The 27,754-nt window shown below is 41.6% G+C and overlaps 1 protein-coding gene and 1 long non-coding RNA gene across 2 annotated transcripts in view; both read left to right on the top strand.

The window, feature by feature from the left end:
- Positions 1 to 19,055, top strand: part of UNC45B (unc-45 myosin chaperone B) — a 29,448-nt gene extending 10,393 nt beyond the window's left edge. The window contains exons 7-20 of the mRNA XM_040424702.1: positions 82 to 247; positions 4,713 to 4,883; positions 7,430 to 7,601; positions 7,756 to 8,056; positions 9,358 to 9,452; positions 9,812 to 9,953; positions 10,039 to 10,179; positions 10,590 to 10,717; positions 11,225 to 11,291; positions 11,396 to 11,509; positions 14,930 to 15,045; positions 17,014 to 17,131; positions 17,545 to 17,703; positions 17,851 to 19,055. Coding sequence (XP_040280636.1) covers positions 82 to 247; positions 4,713 to 4,883; positions 7,430 to 7,601; positions 7,756 to 8,056; positions 9,358 to 9,452; positions 9,812 to 9,953; positions 10,039 to 10,179; positions 10,590 to 10,717; positions 11,225 to 11,291; positions 11,396 to 11,509; positions 14,930 to 15,045; positions 17,014 to 17,131; positions 17,545 to 17,703; positions 17,851 to 18,111 — 2,151 coding nt within the window. The 3' untranslated portion in view covers positions 18,112 to 19,055. The remainder of the gene's footprint in view (positions 1 to 81; positions 248 to 4,712; positions 4,884 to 7,429; positions 7,602 to 7,755; positions 8,057 to 9,357; positions 9,453 to 9,811; positions 9,954 to 10,038; positions 10,180 to 10,589; positions 10,718 to 11,224; positions 11,292 to 11,395; positions 11,510 to 14,929; positions 15,046 to 17,013; positions 17,132 to 17,544; positions 17,704 to 17,850) is intronic.
- On the top strand, positions 15,521 to 16,135 carry LOC120995468. Its single transcript, XR_005777599.1, has 2 exons — positions 15,521 to 15,794; positions 16,040 to 16,135. It is a non-coding gene; the product is annotated as an uncharacterized LOC120995468 (long non-coding RNA).
- Positions 19,056 to 27,754: the final 8,699 nt, after the last annotated feature.

Below are 27,754 nucleotides of genomic sequence, written 5' to 3' on the forward strand. Positions count from 1 at the left end.
CAGGCCAGTTTTATATAGTGTTTGGCTGTATAAGTTGTGATCCACCAATATATAATACATATAACCTTTTATTCTACACAGGCTACTGCTATGCTGCACCTTGTGAATTTAGAGCGCATCTGCCGCATTATGGCTATGGACAATGAAGAAATTGCTCTAGCAACATGCAGTCTTGTGCAGAACATCGTTGACTCACTTACTAAACAGGATCGGAAAGAACATGGCAAGGAAGAGGCTATTGTGTTAGGTGAGAGTTCATTAACTGATAACTGGGTGTATATGGAAACATTATAATTTAAGTTGCAGAAAATAATGAAAATAACATAAATGGGTTTCTAAATACTGGTTAGTCTTAATGGTGTAGAACGCATAAAGATGTAGAATATGCTGAACTTAAGAATGATAAATCATTATATAATCAGTTAGGCTACTTTCACACTTGTGGCAGAGTGATCCGGCAAGCAGCTCCATCGCCGGAACTGCCTGCCGGATCTGGCAAAATGTATGCCAACTGATGGCATTTGTAAGACTGATCAGGATCCTGATCAGTATAAAAAATGCCTGATCAGTCAGAAAAATCCATTAAAATGCCGGATCCGTCTTTCCGGTGTCATCCGGCAAAACGGATCCGGCATTTATTTTTTTCACCTATTTTTTGGTCTGCGCATGCGCAGACAGGAAGGACGGATCCGGAATTCCGGTATTTTGAATGCCGTATCTGGCACTAATACATTCCTATGGGAAAAAATGCTGGATCCGGCATTCAGGCAAGTCTTCCGTTTTTTTGGCCGGAGATAAAACCGTAGCATGCTGCGGTTTTATCTTTTGCCTGATCAGTCAAAATGACTGAACTGAGGACATCCTGATGCATCCTGAACGGATTGCTCTCCATTCAGAATGCATGGGGATAAAACTGATCAGTTTAAGGTTGAAAAAGACACAAGCCTTTGAAGTCCAACCTATAATCTATTTTGATCCAGAAAAAGGCAACAAAAAAAACCTGCAAGGCAAATACATACTTGCCTGACATTAGGGGGAATTACTACTCCAAGTATGGCAATCAGAATAAACATTTGGATCAATGTTCTATCTCTGGAACAAACATTAGTGCCCATATATTGTAATATTTTTTTCTTAAAAAAAAAAAATCAGCCAGCCCCCCCTAAACTTGGTCAATTAACCACTTGCCATCTGGGCCATTTGCCCCCTTCCTGACCAGGCCAAATTTTGCAAAACTGACATATCTCACTTTATGTGGTAATAACTTTGGAACGCCTTTATTTATCCAAGTCATTCAGAGATTGTTTTCTCGTGACACATTGTACTTCATGATAGTCATAAATTTGAGTAAAAATATTTCACCTTTATTTATGAAAAAAAAACAAATTTACCCAAAAATTTGAAAAATTTGCAATTTTCTAAATTTCAATTTCTCTGCTTTTAAAACAGAAAGTGATACCTCATAAAATATTTATTATTTAACATTCCCCATATGTCTACTTTATGTTGGCATCATTTTGGAAATGTCATTTTATTTTTTTAGGACGTTAGAAGGCTTAGAAGTTTAGAAGCAATTCTTCAAATTTTTAAGAAAATTGCCAAAACCCACTTTTTAAGGACCAGTTCAGGTCTGAAGTCACTTTGTGGGGCCTACATAGTGGATACCCCCATAAATGACCCCATTGTAGAAACTACACCCCTCAAGGTATTCAAAACCGATTTTACAAACTTTGTTAACCCTTTAGGCGTTCCACAAGAATTAAAGGAAAATGGAGATCAAATTTTTAAATTTCACTTTTTTGGCAGATTTTCCATTTTAATCAATTTTTTTCTTTAACACATCGATGGTTAACAGCCAAACAAAACTCAATATTTATTACCCAGATTCTGCGGTTTACAGAAACACCCCACATGTGGTCATAAACTGCTGTATGGGCACACGGTAGGGCGCAGAAGGAAAGGAACTCCACATGGTTTTTAGATGCCATGTCCCATTTGAAGCCCCCTGATGCACCCTTACAGTAGAAACTCCCAAGAAGTGACCCCATTTTGGAAACTAGGGGATAAGGTGCCAGTTTTATTAGTACTATTTTTGGGTACATATGATTTTTTGATCATTCATTATAACACTTTATGGGGCAAGGTGACCAAAAAATTGGTTGTTTTAGCACCGTTTCTATTTATTTATTTTTACAGCGTTCACCTGAGGGGTTCAGTCAAGTGACATTTTTATAGAGCAGATTGTTACGGACGTGGCGATACCTAATATGTATACTTTTTCTCATTTATTAAAGTTTTACACAATAATATCATTTTTGAAACAACAAAAATTATGTTTTAATGTGTCCATGTTCTGAGAGCTATAGTTTTTTTATTTTTTGAGAGATTTTCTTATGTAGGGGCTCATTTTTTGCAGGATGAGGTGACGGTTTTATTGGTACTATTTTGTGGGACATACGCGTTTTTGATCACTTGGTGTTGCACCTTTTGTGATGCAAGGTGACAAAAATTGCTTGTTTTGACACAGTTTTTTTGTTTTTTTTTACGGTGTTCACCCGAGGGGTTAGGTCATGTGATATTTCTATAGAGCTGGTTTTTACGGTTTTAACTTTTTTTTTTCATTCCTTACTTGGGGACTTTTTTTTTTTACATGTGAAACTTTTTTTAATTTTTTTATTTTCAACCTTTTATTTTTATTTATTTTATTTTACACTTTTCGTCCCCCATAAGGTCATACAAGACCTCTGGGGGACATTTACTTCACTTTTTCATTTTTTTTTTCACAGTTGATTTCTCCTGTAACTGGGGCTGACATAGTAGCCCCAGTTACAGGACAAATGCACCCCTAGAGAGGCTGTACAGCAGCAATCCAGCGCTGTACAGCCTCAGAGCAGGGCTGATCGAGGTCTCTGAGAGACCTCACACAGCTCCTGCACACTCCGGTCACGGCGGTCACATGACCGCCGGGCCGGAACAGGAAGCGCACAGCGCTTCCTTCTCTGCAGACACAGCGCTCGGTGAGCGCTGTGTCTGCAGCGATCCGGAAGGCAGGGACACCTGGGCACTGTCCCTGCCTTGTCTTAGGGTTGCCCTGCTGTCACTGACAGCGGGCAACCCGATCAGCAGCTGCACGATTAGCGTGCAGCTGCTATTTCTGAAAAGACGTTTTAAAACGTGCTTTCAGAAATAGATGTCCACCCATAGGACGTTTATATCCTTTGGGCGGACGTAAAGCGGTTAATCAACCATCACAAGATCATGTAGGAAAGTGTTCCATAGTCTCACTGCTCTAACAGTAAAGAATGTCCATCTATGATGAGGATTTCCTCTAGATGTTTAGGATGCCCCCTTGTCATGGATACAGGATTAGGTATAAAAAGATCTTTAGAAAAATCTTTGTACTGTCTGTTCAAATATTTGTGCATTGTAATTTGGGCACTCCTATAAGCAGTCTTTTTTTTTTTAAACTAAATAATCCCCCTAAAAATGTACACTGAAATCCATGTACACCTAGCCTTTCTGCTGGCCTGAGGCGAAAACTGAAATGACGACCCCCCCAATGCCAATTTCTTAACCTAACCCCTTTGCCATAATGAAAGTGCTCATTTCCCATGGCCCTTCCGCTGCCCTCCTCTTGCCCCTACTTGGTGTTGCCTGAGGCGATCACCTCACCTGCCCTCATTGGTGGTGCACCCTTGCATGTATGGTCTGAGTAGTAATTTGTATACAAGCAAAACTATTGGGATCTTTTACTAACCAGAAATACACTTATAGTAGGCGTATTTCTGGCACAGATTGCGGTGCAAAGGTCCTTTGCGCCATAATCTGCAAATTTTCCCCGCTCACACCAGGTCTAAAAAAGTGGGAGTGCACGCTCATTTAGGCGTACAAAATGGTCTAAATGTAAGACAGCTAGGAAGCTGTCTTACATTTAGAAGCGGCGGGAGATTCATCAAAGTTATGAAAGGGCGGTGCCTCTACATAACTCCAGCAGATCCGCCGGCAGCTATAGGGGCTATTAAGACCGGCATCTTAAATACCGGTCTTAATAAATGACCATCTATGTTCTTGTCTTTTGCATATGCAACTTTGCTAATGTATCCCATTACTTTATTTCGCAAAGGTCGCTAAAGTTCCCATTAAAGTCCCTTTCAGTGGCAGATTTACCAGCGGGAAAATTTGTCAGGAGTATAATTTTTTACAGCGTAGAAACAGTTGAAATATACACTACTTAATTGGACGTTATATACCCCTCTTGAATGGAATATAACAGCTACGTTTAATGAATCTGACATTGTGACCATGGTATACTATTTAATACATAAGTTTAGAATGTATTTCATTGGCCAAAATGTATATCTTTATATTTGTCCACAATTTTATATTACACATTTTGGTGTTGATTACTTTACAGGACTTAAAGGGGTTTTCCAGGCTTCCGGTATTGATGACTTATGCTCAGGATAGGTCATTAATATCCGATTGGTGAGTGTTCGACACTCAGCACCCCCACCAATCAGTTGTTCCCTGCAGCCTCTGACACTGGAACTAGCTCTCTGAATAGAAAAGGAAGGGTAGCCCGTTTAGTGGCCCTAACATGCAAAGAAAAAAAAAAAGTTAAACATAATATAATTACACTAGATATGGTATGAAATGCATGCGGTTTAGCATTGTAACTGCAAACATTCTTGGTAATATGTTTTTTTTTGTAGATACTAAGAAAGACCTCCGGATGATCACCGTGCATTTGTTGGACATGCTTATTAATAAGACGGTATCTGGACATGGCAGAGATCAAGCTTTGAACCTACTTAATAAAAATATCCCCCGAAGTGACCTGAAGGAAAAGGATCATTCCCGGACTCTCTTTGTGGTTGACACAGGTGAAGTTGTCTACTTCTGTGGTTGTGCGGAGTGGAAACTTTGCATATGTTAAAAATCCCTTTGGGAGAGAGAGATAAGTTATCTGGAGAAGGACTTCTACATATGACTAGAAGTTTGTACACCCTTAGGCCTCATGCACACGGCCGTGTTCCGCGGCAGAGAGCGGTCCGTGGTAACCCGGCCGGGATTCCTTCTGACAGCAGGAGCGCACGGCGTCATTGGTTGCTATGACGCCGTGCGCTTCATGCCGCCGCTGCTGTACAGTAATACACTCGTATAGATCATACGAGTGTATTACTATAGCGCAGCGGCGGCATCAAGCGCACGGCGTCCTAGCAACCAATGACGCCATGCGCTCCTGCTGTCAGAAGGAATCCCGGCCGGGTTACCACAGACTGCTCTCGGCCGCGGAACACGGCCGTGTGCATGAGGCCTTAATCTAATACCAGAAGAATAAGAAATAACAACATTTTTCAAGTTCCGAATGTTAGGATTGCTTTTACACAAAAATGTATTTTCCATTGCAAGTAGTTATATGATTATTATTATTATTACATAGTAACATAGTTTATAAGGCATCCAGTTCAGCCTGTTATCCTGCAAGTTGATCCAGAGGAATTAACTTTGCCAGAATTTTTTCCAGATTTCTTAGTGTTACTTATTCAGTTACTGTGATGTTACACTACCTTACTATTGATAAGTATATATGTGGAAGATCATGAGAAAATATATTATCCTTAGGGCTCTTTCACACTTGCGTTCTTTTCTTCCGGCATAGAGTTCCGTCGTCAGGGCTCTATGCCGGAAGAATCCTGATCAGTTTTATCCTAATGCATTCTGAATGGAGAGAAATCCGTTCAGGATGCATCAGGATGTCTTCAGTTCCGGAACGGAACGTTTTTTGGCCGGAGAAAATACCGCAGCATGCTGCGCTTTTTGCTCCGGCCAAAAATCCGGAACACTTGTCGCAAGGCCGGATCCGGAATTAATGCCCATTGAAAGGCATTGATCCGGATCCGGCCTTAAGCTAAACGTCGTTTCGGCGCATTGCCGGAGCCGACATTTAGCTTTTTCAGAGTGGTTACCATGGCTGCCGGGACGCTAAAGTCCTGGCAGCCATGGTAAAGTGTAGCGGGGAGCGGGGGAGCAGTATACTTACCGTCCGTGCGGCTCCCCGGGCGCTCCAGAGTGACGTCAGGGCGCCCCAAGCGCATGGATCATGTGATCACATTGGACACGTCATCCATGCGCATGGGGCGCTCTGACGTCATTCTGGAGCGCCCGGGGAGCCGCACGGACTGTAAGTATACCGCTCCCCCGCTCCCCGCTCCTACTATGGCAACCAGGACTTTAATAGCGTCCTGGGTGCCATAGTAACACTGAACGCATTTGGAAGACGGTTCCGTCTTCAAATGCTTTCAGTACACTTGCGTTTTTCCGGATCCGGAGTGTAATTCCGGCAAGTGGAGTACACGCCGGATCCGGACAACGCAAGTGTGAAAGAGGCCTTAATTGTGAGCTGAGGATAAAGCTTCCATAAAATATTGCTACATTTGTTATAAATATATGGATATTGTAAGGGTATTTTCACACTTGCGTTGTTTGATTCCGGCAGGCAGTTCCGTTGCCTGAACTGCCTGCCTGATCAGGCATTTTTCAGACTTATTAGGATCCTGATCAGTCTTAAAAATGCCTGATCAGTCAGAAAAATGCATTGCAATACCGGATCCGTTTTTCCGGTGTCAGGGTTTCACACTAGCGGTTTTCTTTTCCGGCATAGAGTTCCGTCACAGGGGCTCTTTACCGGAAAAGAACTGATCAGGCATATCCCCATGCATTCTGAATGGAGAGCAATCCGTTCAGAATGCATCAGGATGTCTTCAGTTCAGTCATTTTGACTGATCAGGCAAAAGAGAAAACCGTGGCATGCTACGGTTTTATCTCCGGCGAAAAAAAAACGGAGGGCTTGCCTGAATGCCGGATCCGTTCTCGCAATGCATTTGTGAGACGGATCGACATCCGGATGCGTCTCACAAATGCTTTCAGTCACATACAGATCGGCGGATCCGGCAGGCAATTCCGACGACGGAACTGCTTCCGGATCACACTGCCGCAAGTGTGAAAGTAGCCTCATCCGGCAAAATGGATTCAGTATTTATTCTTTTAACATTTTTAAAGGTCTGCGCATGCGCAGACCAGAATACCGGATCCGTCAATGCGGCACTAATACATTCCTATGGAAAAAAATGCTGCATTCAGGCAAGTGTTCAGTTTTTTGGGCCGGAGATAAAACCGCAGCATGCTGAGGTATTATCTCCGTCCTGAAAAGTCAAAAAGACTGAACTGAAGACATCCTGATGCATCCTGAACGGATTGCTCTCCATTCAGAATGCATGGAAATAAAACTGATCAGTTCTTTATCGGTATAAAACCTCTAGGACGGAACTCTATGCCGGAAAAGAAAAACGCTAGTGTAAAAGTACCCTAAAGCCCTCCAGAGTACACTTAATGGTTATAAAAATCTCTTCAATTTTGTTTCCATTAGGCCTAAAGAAGATTCTTAAGGTCTTAAGTCAGATTCCTGAATTGCCAAACTGCCTTCCTTTGACATTCAACACCAGGGTAAATGCTTCAATCCTACTAAATAAACTCTATGATGATCTACGTTGCGATCCAGAGAGAGATAACTTCAGACAGATCTGTGAGGAGTATATAACGTAAGTCACCATACAGTGAAATAGCTAAACATTTTTCTATGATAATAAAAGCAACCTTACTATATAACTTTATTCACAGTCTATCAGTTAAAATAAAATTCACTGACTATACTAAAAGTCAGTCCTCTTAGTGAACATTTGTGTTTTATCACAGTGGACAGTTTGACCCGAAAGATATGGAGAAAAATCTGCATGCCATACAGACTGTGTCAGGGATCTTGCAAGGGCCCTTTGATTTGGGAAACAAACTCCTGGGATTGCAGGGGGTCATGGAAATGATGGTAGCACTGACTGGCTCAGAAAATGAAATAGACCAGTTGGTTGCAGTGGAAGCTCTTATTCATGCCTGTACGAAACTCAGCCGTGCCACCTTCATTATAACAAATGGAGTGTCCTTGTTAAAAGACATCTACAAGAAAACGAAGAATGAGAAGATAAAGATCCGTGCCTTGGTGGTGAGTATGAACTATACGTCCATAGTTGTAATACACACCGTAGACGGTGACTATGGAATACACAGATGTGCCATTCCTTACCTGATCTTGGCTCCAAAGCTTACCTTGAATCGGCTGTGCTGTTTTTTATTGTAATCCGTCCAGCAGTTTTGCAGAAAAACGACTTTTATAAAACCCTGAAGGTGCCCAGAGGGGCGTTATGTTCCCCTTTGTGTGCCCAGTAACGCCCCTCTTACAGTGCCCAAAACGCCTTCCTCCAGAATCCCTAACCGCCCACAGCGTCTCATCCCTCTCCTCCCCCTCCCTGACGGCCGAGCAAAGTCTCGCGCGAGCGTCGGACGTCACTGGGCTCGGCGCATGCCCAGTGACGACGATGGAGCTCCTGCCCTCAGTCTCCAGCAAATCGCACTGGCGCAGCCCTCAGTGGGTACTGCGTCTGCGCGAGACTTCGCTCGGCCGTCAGGGAGGGGGAGGAGAGGGATGAGACGCTGTGGGCGGTTAGGGATTCTGGAGGAAGGCGTTTTGGGCACTGTAAGAGGGGCGTTACTGGGCACACAAAGGGGGACATAACGCCCCTCTGGGCACCTTCAGGGTTTTATAAAAGTCGTTTTTCTGCAAAACTGCTGGACGGATTACAATAAAAAACCGCACAGCCGATTCAAGGTAAGCTGTGGAGCATGACTGGTTTAAAATCTGAATTTGTGTTATACGAAGTGACAGAATCCCTTTAAGATCAGCGACATGAGATAACCACTTTGAAAATAAAATAATCTATAAAGAGAAATGCAAAAGTTTATGAATTGAAAGCTGGTCTTCTCACAACATTCTTTTTGGGATATAGGGACCCAAGGGGAAAGGTAGGGAAGGAAATATTTGTAACCCAATATAGCTCTGCTCCATCATTTTTAGGGAAATTAGCTGGTTAGTGAGAACAAAAAGAATATTATAAGAGCTGTAAATAAATACCATTCTGACAAACATGTTACTTTTAGGACACCTATAATACTTTCTCCATCTTGCTTTTGGGACATCAAGTTGGGGCACCCTATGTATAAAAGAAGAGACTGGATTCTTCTCAGCCAGAGCTGAGAGGTCTCTTTTATAGTTCCATCCTTCTGCACCTTTGAATGACATCTAGTTTATTTTTCAAAGGTGAACATGTTTTGTGAGTTACTTGTTGAACTTCAGATTATAATTTTTGTACATATTTCAGTGTATAGATCATGTTAATATAATACCCATAAACATTTTATTGCATTACTGAGGAGTTATGACTGACTGGGCTAATTACTAAATTTCAGGGTCTCTGCAAACTGGGATCAGCTGGAGGTACAGACTATGGTTTAAGACAGTTTGCAGAAGGATCCACTGATAAACTTGCCAAGCAATGCAGGAAGTAAGTATGTATGTAATATAAATGATAATTCACCAGTAAACTGTATAATTAAATATGAGCAGGGGCTGCTACAGGGCCCACAGTGGGGCCTGGGCCATAATGGATGTCTGTCATCCATTACGACTGGGCCTCATTTACCAGCGTGTGCTCTCCCCAGCAGGTGAGACCTTTCTAGTTACACCCCTGAATATGAGATAGCCCTTAGAAATAAAACATGCTTCAAATACTTTTTATTCCTGTATATTTTTCCTGTACATGCATCATAATATTAGCTATTCTAACTTTGGACATCCCATTGTCTTTTATTCTGTTTGGGTGGCCTTTTTTATATCTGAGATTCCGTTGGTTCTTCATCATAGGTGGTTGTGTAACCCAGCCATTGACCTACAGACTAGGAAGTGGGCAGTGGAAGGCCTGGCATATCTGACATTAGATGCTGATGTAAAAGATGACTTTGTTGAAGATGAGCAAGCTCTGCAAGCCATGTTTGAGCTGTGTAAGGTGTGTCAGGCCAGATAAACATTTATTTGTGCTATCCTACATTTATATCTGGAAGTACTAACAGTGTAATTTCTATTATGTACAGACAAGTGATAAAACCATTCTCTACTCTGTGGCCACAACTCTGGTCAACTGCACAAACAGCTATGATGTGAAGGAAGTCGTTCCAGAACTTGTCCAGCTGGCTAAGTTCTCCAAGCAGCATGTTCCAGAACAACACCCAAAGGCAAGTAGTGGGCTAATGGCATGTGGTAGGTGACAAGAGCATTTGATTAGTGCATGATCCTAGGACAATAAGGGGATATTTTCTGCAGCAGAATATCTGACATTATTCTGCACCACAATGCATTGCAAAGAGTAAAGTCCCTAGTAGAAATCCACTGCATAAAATTGCATGCTCTAGATTTAAAATCCACACCACAGGTCAGGTTTTACTTCAGGTTTTTTTCTGCAGTGTGTAGATGAAATTTTGTAATATCTTATCCACTTTGCTGTTGATGTAATACACTAGAATGTCCACACGCAAATCCTCAGCATCAAATCCACAGTGTATCTGCCACGCGTGAACATTCCCTAGATGAACAAGGTGGTGCCTTCTGCTGCAGTATTTAATTACTTGTCCTTTTTTTGCTCTAGGATAAGAAAGACTTTGTGACAAGCCGAGTGAAGAGACTTCTTAAGGCTGATGTAATCTCCGCTTTATCCTGCATGCTGAAAGCAGACAATGCCATACTTACAGACCAAACCAAGGAACAACTAACTAGGTATTAAGGATCTGGCATGCTCTTCTGTGAGCTCTTTACTGTGAAGACCTGTTTATAACCTTGACTGAAATATAGTGGCTGCAGGCTGTCATCTATGTATCAATAAGAACATTTTATACGGGCAGCATGGTGGCTCAGTGGTTAGCACTGGTGCCTTGCAGCGCTGGGGTCCTAGGTTTGAATCCGACCAAGGACAACATCTTCATGGAGTTTGTATGTTCTCCCTGTGTTTGCGCGGGTTTCCTCCGGGTACTCCGATTTCCTCCCACACTCCAAAGACATACTGATAGGGACCTTAGATTGTGAGCTGTACTGGGGACAGTTGGATGCTAATGTCTGTACAGCGCTACGGAATATAGTAGCGCTATATAAGTGCATAAAATAAATAAATACATGTTGGCGTGTCTCAGATCTTATCCAAATGCTCAGGCTGTTGACAAACCATAAGAACAGATGCAAAGTTCTTATTAAAATGTATTCATGATCATTTGAATGTTGGTGTTTTAGGGTTTTCTTAGCTTTGTGTGAAGATCCCAAAGACAGAGGAATCATTGTTGCACAAGGAGGAGGCAAGGTAAATACAGTAATACATTCATATTGCCATTTACAGTGTTGTATAGTAGAATTTCCATGTTGCTCTTTGATCTACTGTATAATGTTTGCATTTTGTTTGGCTAGGCCATGATTCCTCTAGCCCTGGAAGGTACAGAAGTAGGGAAAACAAAGGCAGCCCATGGCCTGGCTAAGATAGCAGCTGTATCAAACCCTGACATCGCATTCCCTGGAGAGCGGGTATGTAAAACAGAAACCTCTGTCTAGTTTAAGGACCTGTCGGCTCTCCTCACATATTGAAAATAGACACTTGCATTCCACATCAAATAATTCTAAAGCATCTGCATTATTCCATTCTCCTGTTCACATGTAGTAGAAATGCTGGGGATTTTTGTAATGTATTTACAGGCAGGAAATCTGCAGCATATTACCAAAGCAGCAAATTTGATAAGATTTTAACAAATCTCATCTTTATGCTGCAGAAAATAAATCCCCACAGAGATTGACTTGTGGAGCAGATTTTAAAGTCACAGGATATCAATTATTTCTGTGGAGTTGCACTGCAGAGTTCCCCCTTGGAAATGTATAGGTTAACATCCATGGCAAATCCACAGCAAAATCTGCAAGATACGCATGGTGGATTTTGCAGCAGCACCATTTATCCATGTGGATTTACCCTAATTCCTCCTAGAAATGCATGAATAAATGGACAACTAGGTGTTACCAGTTGGGGACCCCTCCCTATCTAGTCTGACATTGTCCAATCAATGCTGATAGTGGCAAACTGTAGAGGGACATACCCCTTCTCACAAGGAGAATGTTAACCCAGTTGTCAATTTGTACATTAATTCTTTTTTTTAAATCAGATGTTTCTTTATTAACAATTTTCAGTCATTGTTTGTAACATTAACATTACAATCTTTTTCCTTTTTTTGTAGACAGTAGACATGTATTTTATCAGTCATATATACAATATAATATATATCTTTATGAAGCATATATCTACAAAGGACATGACATTAATCTACATACAAATTCAAGTATCAAGGACATTTCCAATGTGGGAATAAATGTCTTCCATAAACAAATAACCCCAAACTCCCACCCCCCCCCTCCCAAACCCTACAAGAGCAGGACACATTTATAACATCCTTCTTTTTATTATTACTCCTGGGGTGTCGGCCCCACTATACTCAATAGTCAACCGTCTTCTAGTAACAAGTTTCAACCATCCATATGTTTACAAAACATTTCCCTCCAGCATCCATTCTTTCATACAGCCGCCTTATAGTTCCACATAAACCAATTTCCAACAGGCTTCTAAACATGCGCCACACCCCTACTACCATTTGTGGCCTCCCCCCCTTTTGAGATTCACTTCAATATTATAACTATCCTCCAACTTCACTTCATTGCCCTTTTTCATATAAAACTCCTTGTAAGCGCCAACCAGGAGCTGCAGCACCCAGAATTATCAATCCAGCTGCCCCAGATCGCTTCAAATTTGGACAAACATTTCCTTTTTTGATATACTCCCCTTTCTAAGCGAATCACTACATTTAGTCTAGCAACATATTCCGATATATCAGGGGGTATGGGCTGGATCCACTTTGCTGCTAACGTTTTCCTAGCTTGATATAGCATCCTCTCTATTCCAGTTATTATAACCAATTGTAGATTATTTTCTGGTATCAAGCCCAGTACACATACTTTGGGTTCCAATTTAAGATTAGCACTATACACCTTGTTCACTAGATGCAGTACCGCCTTCCAGTAGGATGTCAGTGATGAGCACGACCATAACATGTGCAATAGATCAGCCTCAGCACTTCCACACTTCGGACAAGCAGGGCTGTCTCTGTATCCTATTTTATATAAAAACATTGGGGTCTTATATACCCTGTGTATTAAATACAGGTGAGACAACCGTGCTGCCTCACTAAGGGATAAAGTAGGGGTAAGTTCCACTACCTCCACCCACTGCTCATCTGTAAGTTCACCTAGATCTTTTTCCCATTGGCGTCTACTTGTCAGTGGATACCCCTTAAGAAAGTCCTCCAATAGGGCTTGATATACCATGGAGATTGCTCCCTTTACTGATCCAGCAGCAACCACTTTATTTAATATCTGATTTGATATAAATGTCACCGGTGCTATCCTAGATTGAGCTTCCAAAGCATGTCTAAGTTGCAGATATCGATAAAACTGTGAAGCGGGTAGCCCAAATTCAGAGCACAATTGTTGATATTGCTTTAAGATTCCACTAGAATAAATGTGACCTAGATTCCATACCCCCCTAGTATTCCATTGAGAGAATCCAGTTAGGTCAGCCAATTCCTGGAGTGCGGGATTATGCCATATAGGCGAGATGCTCATTAACCCCGTGATCCCTAAAATATTCCTTGCCTTATTCCATACTCTCCTCATAAGTATCAGGGTCGGGATATTTCCCACATTTCCTTTTATTTCTCCTTCAATAGCTACCAGCGGGGGAGACCTATTTGAAACCCATCTTATCAACCGACCACTCTTCCCTCCCATATCATCTATTGTCCCCCACCCGTACATTAATTCTTAGTAGGAATACTAAAGGAACAAACGGCACATTGGAGAGTTATAAGAAAGATGCTCCAGAATTATTTAATAGGGTTATACAAGTTTGTAGTAAAACAGAATTTACATTTTTGAATTATTAATAAGTGGAGTAGTTGACACCAAAGAAAATAGTCTGCATGCCTTGCAACCACTTACTTAATTTTTTAAGCTGCACTCCGAAGGTGCTGTGACTTAGATGGAACAATGTGCACCAAAACTGTGCCATAATTTTGTTTTCAATTTCTGGACCAAAGTAAACCAACTAATAGGTGGTATTAACTTAGATTAGGCTATCCAAAGATGTACCAGATTTATCATCCAGCCACTGTGATAACTTTGACTTATCTTTAGACTGCCTGGTCTGCATCTTAATGGGACCATACACATTAGTCTTTTGTTGGCTGAACTGGCTGAGAACGGCAGGTTTGGATGGCACACTAATGTGTGAGAGAGGCTCCCGACTCTCCCTCATCAGAGGATGTTGGGGAAGACAGGGATCGGGCGAAATGAATATTATTGCCTGACCCTTTTATTCTCCCAGGAGATAAGCCACAACCAGAAGTGACTGGCAGTGGATTTTTCCTCTCTCCACATAAAATACAGATACATGTTTGGCCTAGCTGAATGTGTATAGGGAAGCCGGGAGTCAGGAGAAATAGCTGTTGGCCAAATGATCGTTTCTCCAACTGTTATTAAATGTGTATGGGCAGCTTTATACAGGATTAGTAAATCTACCCTTTTGTGTTCGAGTGAATTGCAGAATCAATTTTTTTTTTTTGCTGCCAGTGGGTAGAGACATTGTTATTTGTGACTACAAACCTTTCAAGATCTAATGCTCATCATTAATACATTGTAGCAAACTATCAGGACAGGGAGAGATTAATGCTTCTATGTGTCTACCTGAACTGAAATATTGGAACAACCAACAATAAGTGTTAGGTTTGGTACAGTTGAGAATGTTTCTGTTCACTAGCAGGGATCTTGATTAAAAATCTTGAGTGTGAGTAACATAATATACATATTTTAGAATAGATCTGATGTAAACTTGTGGTGATATTATTTCAGGTATATGAAGTAGTCCGTCCTCTGGTCAGTCTCCTGAACACAGAAAAAGATGGAATGCAGAACTTTGAAGCACTTCTTGGCCTGACCAACCTCTCTGGGAAAAGCGACAAATTAAGGTTTGTATTCTCAGTAGACATCACCTTGGAATTTGGGGCAACATGTCAAAGGGGGGAGGCATGATGAAAGGCAATCTGTCACCTTCTACAAGTCCTATGGAGTACAATAATACATGAATAGCTCAGTTGCTGCTGCCCCTGAATCAGTGATTTTTATATTGATACTCACCCCCCAACCCACCACGGTGTATCCATAAACCAGCCCTGGAATTCACTGAGAGGACATCAACTTAAAGGAGTTGTCTCATCTGAGACATTGCTGCTATGTAGATAGGATATGCCACCAATGTCAGATAGGTGTGGGTCCCACCTTTGGTTCCTCCACCTATCTCCAGAATTGCCCCCCCCCCCCTGAAATGAGTGGAGAGCAGTCATGCATCTGCAGCCACCCTCTATTCATTTCTCTGGGACTGCCAAAAATAGCTAAACTTGGCTATTTTCAGAACTCCCATAGAACTGAATGGAGACCATGCCGCACATGCCCGGTGCACTCTCCTTCATTTTCATGGGCCCGTTTGGGAGATAGGTGCGGGTCCTATAGTTGAGACCCACGTCAATTTGACATTGATAGCATATCCTAGCTATAAACCACCAATGTCTCAGATGAGACAACTTCTTTAAGTCCTCTCCATTATGTGTACACTCAAGAGTCCTCTCAATGCATTTCATAGCTGGATTGCTGGCAAACCATAAGTTTACAGGGGGCGAGTATCAACATAAAAATGACTGTTCTGAGGTCAGCGGTAGATGTTCTATACACTTATTACTGTACTTCATAGGGCTTGCCAGATTCCCTTTACTTAATGTGCACTTTTATTATTTATGCAGAAACTGGCCATGGAGAAGAGAATGGTCTGCTGTTTTTTTGTTTTGTTTTTGCTCTTGATCCTATCTGCCTCATAAATGTGAATATGTATGCTATTCCAATAAGGGGGGGGGATCAGTAGACACCTCCAGAACTGCTTATCTCACAGGATGTAGTAGGACTGGAAAGGTAAAATACAAACTGCCCTCTGGTTCCACCGGTAGAGACCTGTGGTTGATGGTCTACCAGGCCCCATATAGTGTCTAATCTATTGCATTTTATAGTAAAAAGAGAGGAGTATAGGCATGTGAAAACTAGACATCGATGTCTTCTTATTTGTATAAGAAAATATTGCTTAAAGGGGTTCTCCATGGTATTTAGGGTACATTCACACATCCGCAACTGTTTTGCGGTCCGCAAATTGTGGATCCGCAAAACACGGACACCGGCCATGTGCGTTCTGCTTTTTTTGGACCGCACCTGGCCAGCACTATAATAGAAATGTGTTTTCTTGTCCGTGGCTGCGGACAAGAATAGGACATGTTCTATTTTTTTGCGGGGCCGCAGAACGGAAGTGCAGATGCGGACAGCACACGGTGTGCTGTCTTCATCTTTTGCGGCCCCATTGAAAATGAATGGGTCCGCACCCGTTACAAAATTGCGGAACAGATGCGGACCCATTTTGCGGACGTGTGAATGGACCCTTATATTGATGACATATCTCCAGGATAGATAGACCATCAATATCAGATCAGCAGGAGTATGAGGTGAATGAGTAGTGCAGTGGTGCAGTAACCAGGACTGGCAACCAGATAGTAGATGGACCTTTTGTGATTCCATTGCCTAATTCCAATTACATTGGAGATATTCTGGAACAGCTGAACAGTCAGATATCAGACCCCTGACTATTTGAAATTGATCATAGGTCATCAATATAAAAAATTCTGAACAACCCCTTTACATCACTTTTTTCGATGAGCATTTCTAAATGTTAGAACATGGCCTTGTGCCAGTCTAGGACCAGGTACACACACAACTTATTAGATAATTGTTACAGTATATAGCAGAGATTATGAAGTAAGCTATACTGTCTGCCCAGAAATCTCATTGCTACCATACTCATATCAAACATACAGTATGTCATTGCCATTTTTATTACACAGACAAAAAATTATTAAGGAGAAAGCTCTCGCTGATATTGAGAATTACATGTTCGAGAACCATGAACAGCTCCGACAAGCTGCCACAGAATGTATGTGCAACCTAGTGGTGAATAAAGAGGTAAGTGAAAGTGATCATGAGAACCATTCAGAGGGTACTATAGTCATAGGCCAAGGCTACCCTGTCTGAAAATGCATTCCAAACTGCCCTGTGGTATACAAGATGTGGGACTGAGTTCAGGGGACCCAGGCCTTATGATTTATGGGGTCCAGATATTTTAGAATCACAGCCCTGAATGTGATTATTCTATTTCTGCTGCCTCTTAGCAAGATTAATTTCTAATACAAAAACCCCCCAGCAGTTACTCTTTTACATCATGGAGCTTACAGTTTGAGTTGAAGTTCTACACCACTAATGTATGATATATTTTCCATTGTGAAATCTTTCAATATATTAGCTACACATTCTTTCTATGACTGTATAATGATACATTATTTAGAATACATTCGGATGAATCTGCTATATTCTATTAGGTTCAGGAGAGGTTTATGGCTGATGGAAACGATCGTTTGAAATTGGTGATTTTGCTTTGTGGAGAGGAAGATGAGGTGAAACTACAAAGAGCAGCAGCTGGAGCTCTGGCTGTTCTGACCAGTGCCCAGAAGAAGCTGTGCCAGAAAATGACGGAAGTAGTAAGTACTATGATATTTCTATTGCCAGCCACAGAATATTAGGTTTTCTTTGTATGACTTTTTGAGTGGTATTTCATACTTTGTATTTTTGATGGAGAGGTCAATATTCTGGCTGATATTCAGACAAGTGTACTTATTTGTCCCTAGACAACACAGTGGATGGAGATCCTGCAGAGACTTTGTCTGAATGAAGACTTGCAGGTTCAGCATCGAGGAGTTGTAATTGCCTACAACCTCATCACTGCAGATAAAGAGCTGGCAAAGAAACTGGTGGAGTCAGAGACGTTGGAGATCTTAACAGTAATTGGAAAACAGGAGAGCAATCCCAGCAAACAAAATATCATAGATGTGGCTAGAGAAGCCCTGGTTAAATGTTTAGATTATGAGCTAATCAAGCCCATGTCATGAATATAGATGTTTTAGGAAGAAAATCCTATGTGTCAAAGGTGCATTCCCTTTGTATGTTGGGGAGTAACGACGAGTACTAAAATTATGCAAAGTAAATGTGTGCTTATATAATAAAATTGGGCACTTCTCCTTTTATAATGTAGATACATATTTTTTATTTCCGTAAACAAATTTGGCTTTTTAAAGTAGGTTTTAGAAAAAAAAGAGCAGTTTCCTGTAAGTCAACCTGGTTTATTTACTCTATATTATTTGTGCGTATTCTGCACCAATCTATAACAAAGTACAGGACAAAATACCATACACATCTTCATGGATTTGAGGGAATGTTGCGTTATTTAAAATCTATATCATGCTCCATTTTATACAATTCCTTCAAATTTACCACAATGCAATAATTACTGTACAAAGTAAGAACATAAGAAGATATGAAACAGTTACAGCCTAAATGCAACTACACCCTGAAGTTGGTGTGACTGCAGCTAACACTAATCTTCCATTTTCCTGAAGTGCTACTTGAGGGGTCCTAGATAGCAAGATTTGGGGTGCCTTTGGGTTCTCATGCAGGCAGACATTGTGCTTACATTACTAACATATGCACAAAATAAACTTCTTTATCTAACAAAATCGGCTCTCTGTAGGGTTAAGGAGCCAAATAGATTTGAACAACTATTTTGTTCGAGAAAAACAACTCCTATGACTATCTTCAGCAAACCCAGGTACAGCTAACATACTGTAGCTCTCAAGTGTGACCAAACCGCCAAACAGTACCATGAACCTCAACTTTCCAACACCTTCTATGAGTATGGTTGGAAGTGTAACACTAAGCAGTGGCGTAGCTAGAAATGACTGGGCCCCACAGCAAATTTTTGAATGGGGCCCCCTCCCCCAGTAATTTTTTCGCAACTCCTTCCTTTCATGCCGCCCCCATTCCTGTGGCTAGTAAAGATCGCTCTCTCAGACCAGGCCCAGCAGCTGTTCCATCCGTTTTCTACACCGTCTATACTGTCACTGTATATAATTTCATTGTATAATACTGTTGAGGGGGCCCTGACAAAGTCTTTTAGTCCTCCTCTTCCTGTATGGGCCCCTTCTGGGTCAGGGCACAAAGCAGCTGCTTCCCCTGCTTCCCCTATAGTTACGCCCCTGACACTAAGGGCTGTATTACACCAACAGATTACCTGACCAATATCTGTCCAATCAGACTAATAATTGGTGTGTGTATAACAAAAGGTCTGTGTGTGTAAATGGCCATCTGATCAATGATTGGTCAGAAAATCTGTCAGATAATCTGTAGTGTAATATAGCCTTTAGGCTAACTGCAATCCAACTGTTCAGGTTTAGGTGTCTGTAATATAAAAAAAAAAATCTTACAATAACAGGTACAGATAGAGGTACAGATGTACTGAAAATAATAGCAAATTGTGGTAGACACTTACAAGATGGCTCATAAACTATGTATACGTCTTTTCTGTGGACTATAGTTAATCTATCATTGATTGGGGAACTTTTATGCTGTTGTATGTTTGGTTGTTCTGCTTCCGTATTACCATTGGTTTTGATGAATTGGTGTTGGTAGTTTACCTTTTAAAATGTATTAATTTTGGCAAACAAAACTACTTTGTAGCATAATCTTTAATAAAAACAGATTTTGTAAAGTTTGTATTTGTATCAAATTACTTACATACTATTTGTCACTTTTATGTTTTTATTGAGTGATCTCTAACATTATAGAAAGAAAGCAATAGAAAAACTGTATTGCCAGCAACATAGGCAAAAGTCATGCAAACATAAAGCTGATAAAATAGGCATAGCAGGTTATAATAAAACTGAAAATAACACATAAAACTCTGTGAATATATGTTTCTGTAACTCTCACAGAGATGTGGCAGCATGTATGTTCCACCATATGGGTGATCGTGGGGGTCACCGCAGTGAGATCTGATGCAAGCCAACATTTACCACTTCCCAAACTGTCCTGTAATAGTAAAGCATGGTGTAGGTACTTCCCTAAAATGATGAGGGCAGTCAGCACCGGGTGTCAAATGTAACATACAGCAGACTCACAAATGCAATGGTCAGGAGAAAAGATAACTTTGATCCTGGCAAATTAACCCCATAAGTTTGTGTCAAACCGCCATGTGAGGGCTCCAGAAAAGTGGACTGTGTGCTGACTGCTTTTCCAAGACCGACTAAAGCAGCACAGTGAGTTATGACGCTGTCAGTTCCTACCTTTTTTGAGAGATTTCTAACATTTCAGAGAGAAAGCAAAAGAAAAATTATAAACAACGTAGGCAAAGGTCATGGAAATATACAGCTGATAAAATAGGCAGTCATACCAGGTTACAATACAACACATGAAGCTCTGTGAATATAAAAGATGCGAGACAACATTTACAGCCTATCTAGTGGTTAGATAATACACCATAAAAAACTAAAATTTACTCTGACAAAGGAGAAGTATTAATTTCTACAATTATATAACAAGCTGCCAATTGGCTTTCATTACCCTACTTGCCTTTGTCACTCATACGTGAATTTAAATATAACTTGCATTGATTGAAACAAAAAAAGGGGTCGTTTAAAAACCAGGGACACCACTGTTATTGTATTGCCTAAATAGTATTAGAAGACTGGCAACAGGGATGTGCCGAAGTGTATTCACTGATTAGTGTTGTACTAAGACCCGTGGTGCTTGCCAATTAACCCCTTCCCGACACATGACGTACTAATAAATTATGGTGTGCCATGTATTTCCGCGACTTGACGTATTAGTACGTCATGGTCAATTCTGGTCACTGTGCCGCATTGCACAGTGACCGGAATATCCACTTTCCAACAACCACTACATATTCTTTTCTGTGAGATAAGATAAAAACTTCTTGGGGTTTTTAATTTCTGGGGACCTCAGGAATTTTTTACATGCGATATGGCACTTAAAATCCATGTCTGCTTATTCAGGCCTGCTTGCAAAATCCTTATTTTATAGATTGCTTGCTGTGCGCCAATACAACGGGCTACAAGCATATATGGGGTGTTGCCATAATAGGGAGAAAATGGGTATCACATACTGCGGTGTATTTTCTCCAGTTCTCCCCTGTGAAGGTGAAAAATTTGGGGCTAAAGTCAATTTTTCTAGAAATATATGTAATTTTTAATTTTCAAGTGTTTCCTAATTCTAGGAAACACTTTTGGGGACAAAGTGTTCACTACATGCTTTGAAAGATTCCTTGAGGGGTGTAGTTTCTAAAATAGGGTATCATTTTGGGGGTTTCCACTCTCGAGGTACATCAGGGTGTGTTTAATTGCGAAATAGTGACTGTCAATTATTCCTGTGAAATCTGCCCTCCAGAGGTTATTTGGTGCTCCTTTCCTTCTGACCCCTGTGGTACGCCCATATAGTAGTTTACAAGCAAATATGGGGTATTGATGTAATCAGGAGGAAAAGGGCAACACATTATAGGGTGCATTTTCTCTGTGCGAGCGCGAGCGAGCTGATTTTCAAACTGAGCGCTGCCACCGGCCGGGGCAGGCTCAGCATAACTAATAATAATAGGGTCCAGCCTTCCAATATCCCCTTCACTTTGGACGTAGGAGCAAGAAAGAAGAAGACACAAGACACACAGGCAAACAGGTAAATACCAATCTGAAGTTGTAGAGCCACAGTGTACTTTGTTGTTTTCTTTTGGCACTTACTACCAGGGAAGGTGGACAGGGAGCGCATCGCGCAGTACCTGAACATAGAATATACTTGTCACTTGTGAAACAGCAGTGGCGGCGATACTGCTGCGGTACCGCAGCGTTAGTAATTGAAAGTGTAAAGCGCCTGTGTAACAGTAATAAGGAGTGATTCACTAGGTAATTAGATCGCAATACATAACGGCAGCTTCACATAGGCAATATCAAATAGAAATAAAAAACTAAAAAACAAAACAAAAATACAAAATACAAGATACACATACAGTACAGACCAAAAGTTTGGACACACCTTCTCATTCAAAGAGTTTTCTTTATTTTCATGACTATGAAGGCATCAAAACTATGAATTAACACATTTGGAATTATATACATAACAAACAAGTGTGAAACAACTGAAAATATGTCATATTCTAGGTTCTTCAAAGTAGCCACCTTTTGCTTTGATTACTGCTTTGCACATTCTTGGCATTCTCTTGATAAGCTTCAAGAGGTAGTCCCCTGAAATGGTCTTCCAACAGTCTTGAAGGAGTTCCCAGAGATGCTTAGCACTTGTTGGCCCTTTTGCCTTCACTCTGCGGTCCAGCTCACCCCAAACCATCTCGACTGGGTTCAGGTCCGGTGACTGTGGAGGCCAGGTCATCTGGCGCAGCACCCCATCACTCTCCTTCATGGTCAAATAGCCCTTACTTTCAAAGTTTTCCCAATTTTTCGGCTTACTGACTGACCTTCATTTCTTAAAGTAATGATGGCCACTTGTTTTTCTTTACTTAGGTGCTTTTTTCTTGCCATAATACAAATTCTAACAGTCTATTCAGTAGGACTATCAGCTGTGTATCCACCTGATTTCTCCTCAACGCAACTGATGGTCCCAACCCCATTTATAAGGCAAGAAATCCCACTTATTAAACCTGACAGGGCACACCTGTGAAGTGAAAACCATTTCAGGGGACTACCTCTTGAAGCTCATCAAGAGAATGCCAAGAGTGTGCAAAGCAGTAATCAAAGCAAAAGGTGGCTACTTTAAGAACCTAGAATATGACATATTTTCAGTTGTTTCACACTTGTTTGTCATGTATATAATTCCACATGTGTTAATTCATAGTTTTGATGCCTTCAGTGTGAATCTACAATTTTTATAGTCATGAAAAGAAAGAAAAATCTTTGAATGAGAAGGTGTGTCCAAACTTTTGGTCTGTACTGTATATTAAGTAAAATTTAAAATAAGATGTCAGAATTATGGTGGGATAGGAAGGAAAGAATCCAAAAGGTGCGAACCTTTTTTGGTTCATACAAAAGACAATCAGAAGTGTTTAATAAAGATAACGGCATACAATTCACACAAATTAAGGACATATTGAGGGACCTGGAACAACTCCTGATCCTAGAGATGAAGGACTTGTGGGAGATTACCTCACTTGAAAAATATCTTGAATGGGACATTATACCAAAGGGACTGAAGGTTGAAAAAGTACTATCAGGGGACATGGGAGAAAACAGCATAACTAATGAATGGGAACGTATGTTTCATGAATTTTCCCGTAATGCAATTACATTTATTATTAATAAAAGAGGAGAAAGGTTAAGAAGAACGAACAAATTAATCATGGCAACATTTGAGAGACTGAGACCTTGGAAAGATCATGCCAGTATTTTCCAATTAGTTGAAAATATAAAAAAAAGAATACATCAAAAAGAGGATAAAATAAGAGAAAAGAAAAGTAGGAAATTTAATCGTGACGCCCTCCCCAAAAATCTGACAGAATACATCACCAAGAATTCCTTTCATACAATAGATGAATGTAGACAGAATCAGGACGAGGGAGTGGAAGGACTCACATCCATCCTAACAACACATGAGGAAAATGAGGAAGAAGGGGAGAGAGAGGGGGATAATCAAATTGATCATCGAACATCTCTAACCCCAGTCATTTTAGGAGAGGAGACAAGATCAAGATATTGGTAGAAATGACATACAAACAAATAATCGCTATGAGGCATTAGCAGATTGTGAAACAGAAAATGAAGAAGTAACATCTCCCCTATATCAACAGAATAAAATACAGAGGAAAGGAGAACGAGAAAAAAGCCCGCAGAAAGATGGGGAGGAAGGGGACAGAGAGACAAATAAAGAGAGGAGAGAAAGGAGGGATATGAAGAATAGTAATAATGGAAATAAAGAGAGACCGAGTACATCAAATCAAAGGATGAGAACAAGAACAGATAATATAGGGAGAGATAGACCTCAAAAACAAGAGAGAGGATATAATGAACAAAAGGAGAAAAAGACAACTATAAAGAAAACAGTAAAACAGGATTTTTTCTTGAGAGGAAAAAGTGCACGAGGGGATGTAGAGGAGGGAAACTCGCCCAAAAGAAAAAACTAAAACAAAAGGAAGCAATATTAGGGATAGGACAGAAGATTTTTAATTTAAGTAAATACACACTAACAAAGGGGGAACAACAAATCCTAGAAAAGGGCCTAAAATTTGCACCCAGCACATCATTTAATAAATTTGAAGCATTCATAGGGGTTCGGAAATTCATGAGAAAACTGGCCCTAAAAAAATACTGTCACGACCATGGTCATGGTCGTGACTCAGGATCCGCATGCAGTTGCCTGCGCTTTGGTTTTATTGTCAACCGCATGGTGAGGGCTGCTGGTATGTTGCCTCACGTGTGGTTGCCGCTGGACACATGATTTGGTACTTGGCAGTATAGCAGCCTGAGCTGTTGCTAGGCAGCTTGCTGTCAAGTGCATGCGGTTACACCTGGTTGGGTGTGTGTGTATGTATGCACTTTGTATGTCTGGTGTGCACGAGGTTTATGTAGGTGTGCACTGTGACACTTCCCTTCACTGTGGCTGCCCGTGGCAACGTTTGGTATTGTGTACATGTGGTGGCAGTGTCTCAGCCTTCTGGCTGACTCCCAGGACATGGTTGCCACGCATGTCATTGCCTGCGGTAACAGCTGCAGTGTGATTTTTATTTGGACACTTCCCCTTTAAGTGGCTTTTTCCCTTGCCTGGTGTAGGAAGGGTTAACTCCCTTCTTAGTTTGTGAACACTGGGTGTGTGTGTGGGTGTGGCCACTTGGGGCTATTTAGCTCCTGCTGGATGCCAGACTCTGAGGGATACTTCAGCCATGGTTAGCTGAAGTCATCCTCCTGGCTAATACCATCTGTCAGTGAGGGCCACCCTTGTGGTCATAAATTATGTTACATGGTGTTATGAAGGTGTGTGTGTGGTCTCATTGTTATTGCAGCTTATGGTCCCGGGTTCCTGTGTGATGTGTGGTGTGTGCTGTCTTCGTTTGTGTTCTGGACAGCAGCACTTGCACATGGGTTCCAGGCTTTGTTGTCTGTGGCAGGTTAGTGTGGTGTTTGTTGCATTTACCTGCCATTGCCATAAGTTGTTTCTGTTCCCCTTGTAGCTTGGCCAGTTTAGACTCCTGTTTCTCCGCGTCCAGGAGGAACGGGCTGTCTACCCAGCTCCCAGTTCAGGGATCGACCGAGGGTCAGTAGGGATCCGAGGTTCCTGAGCATGAGCCCTCCTACCTTCAAGGGCGGCTCATGCAGCTAGGAGTCAGGGTCAGATTAGGGAAGCTCTAGGAGGTGACCTGCTCCCTAATTCTGTCGTTCGGGCCAAGTAGCGACCTTTCCATCTTCTGATACCGCACGGCTGAGGGTTTTCCCCATCCTCAGCCGTGACAAATACTTTATGAAAAAACAACAAAAAAGCTGTAGCAACAAGGAGGAGAAACGGGACAAAAAACAGTTATGTAGTGATGGAGAAAAAGCAGGAGCAGAGAAGCAGAAGAATGAAATATGTAACAATGATGAATATAAACATACGGACTTAAGAACAAAATCTAAATACCATCCAGTTCAGGAATATTCACAGGCCCTGAATAGCTTCATGAACATGGTAACAAAAGATATACGAAAAATCAGAAGTCCAAAACAATCCAAAGGAAAATATATGGGAAATATATCCAAAATAGAAAGAGAGGCAATAACTAAAATGCAGGAAAATGAAGATATCATGTTAAGACCAGCCGATAAAGGTGGGGGGATTGTCATAATGGACAAGGAAAAATATTTGAAGGAGGCATATACAATATTAGGGGACCAAAAAACCTATAAGACACTAAAAAATGACCCCACAGAAGTATTTAAGAAAGAACTCAACAAACTGGTAAAGAGGGGTAAAGAAGAAGCTATTCTAAATAAAAAAGAGGCAGAATTTGTGGAGATAAAACAACCAAAAATTGCCACATTTTATCATAACCCAAAAATACAGTAGAACCACCTGGAAGACCAATAGTGTCGGTAGTCGATTGTCTAACAAGTAATCTACCGTATTTTTCGCCCTATAAGACGCACCGGCCCATAAGACGCACCTAGGTTTTTGGGGAGGAAAATAAGAAAAAAAATATTTTTAACCAAAAGGTGTGCTGTGTGTTTGGTGGGTTTGGAACTAATGGTGGTCTGTGGATGGCACTATTACTGGGGATCTGTGGATGGCACTATTACTGGGGATCTGTGGATGACGGACACTGTTATGGGGGGATCTGTGGATGACGGACACTGTTATGGGGGGATCTGTGGATGACGGACACTGTTATGGGGGGATCTGTGGATGACGGACACTGTTATGGGGGGGATCTGTGGATGACGGACACTGTTATGGGGGGATCTGTGGATGACGGACACTGTTATGGGGGGATCTGTGGATGACGGACACTGTTATGGGGGGATCTGTGGATGACGGACACTGTTATGGGGGGATCTGTGGATGACGGACACTGTTATGGGGGGATCTGTGACGGACACTGTTATGGGGGGATCTGTGGCTGGCACTGTTACAAGGGGGGATCTGTGGATGGCACTGTTACGGGGGGGATCTGTGGATGGTACTGTTATGGGCTGGGGGGATCTGTGGATGGCACTGTTAGAGGGGGGATCTGTGGGTGGCACTGTTATATATGTGCCATCCACAGACCCCCCAGCCCATAACAGTGCCATCCACAGACCCCCCCAGTTCATAACAGTGCCATCCACAGATCCCCCCAGCCCATAACAGTGCCATCCACAGACCCCCCCCAGCCCATAACTCTGCCATCCACAGATCCCCCCCCCCCCCCGCCGCCGCTCCAGTATACAAATATAAGATGTCTTATTCAATTAATAGTTATTAAACATGCCCCCTCACTCCTAATAGTACCTTAAATCCTAACCACTTCAGTAGAATGCCGGCAGGCAGGCCGGGCGGCCGGCGCGTCCCTCACTGACGTCACTTGCCTGCGCCGCCTGATTCATTCATAAAGTAGGCGGCGCAGGGACGTGACATCAGGGAGTTACGCTGCCGCCCGCCCGGCCTGCCTGCCGGCATTCTACTGAAGCTGTTAGGATGTAAGGTACTATTAGGAGTTGGGGGGCATGTTTAATAACTATTAATTGAATAAAACATCTTATATTAGTATACCGGAGCGGCGGGGCTATACTACACTGACTGCACCGCCCCGCCGCTATTGCCGGCCCCCAGCTCCTCCTCCCAGTCCCTCCCCGAGTCCCCGCTCGCTCGTACATCGCAGCTTGCGATGTAAAACTGCAAGCATTCGCCCCATAAGACGCAGGGGCATTTTTCCCCCATTTTGGGGGGAGAAAAAGTGCGTCTTATGGGGCGAAAAATACGGTATCTAGATACATAGATTGTTTTTTACAACCTTGTGTACAACACATTTTTTATATTTTAAATGGAATTAAATGGAAACCGCATTACATCATGGGGACATTAGACATGAAATCATTATATACTATCATTGAGAATACAAAAGGGTGTGATGCGGTCAAATCATGTTTACAAAATCAGGGAGAATTGGAACAAAATCAAATTGATTTTATTGGGGATTGTATTATGTTTATTTTAAAGAAAAATTACTTTTTATTT

The sequence above is a fragment of the Bufo bufo genome, chromosome 3 (genome assembly GCF_905171765.1).
Source record: "Bufo bufo chromosome 3, aBufBuf1.1, whole genome shotgun sequence".
NCBI lineage: Eukaryota > Metazoa > Chordata > Amphibia > Anura > Bufonidae > Bufo > Bufo bufo.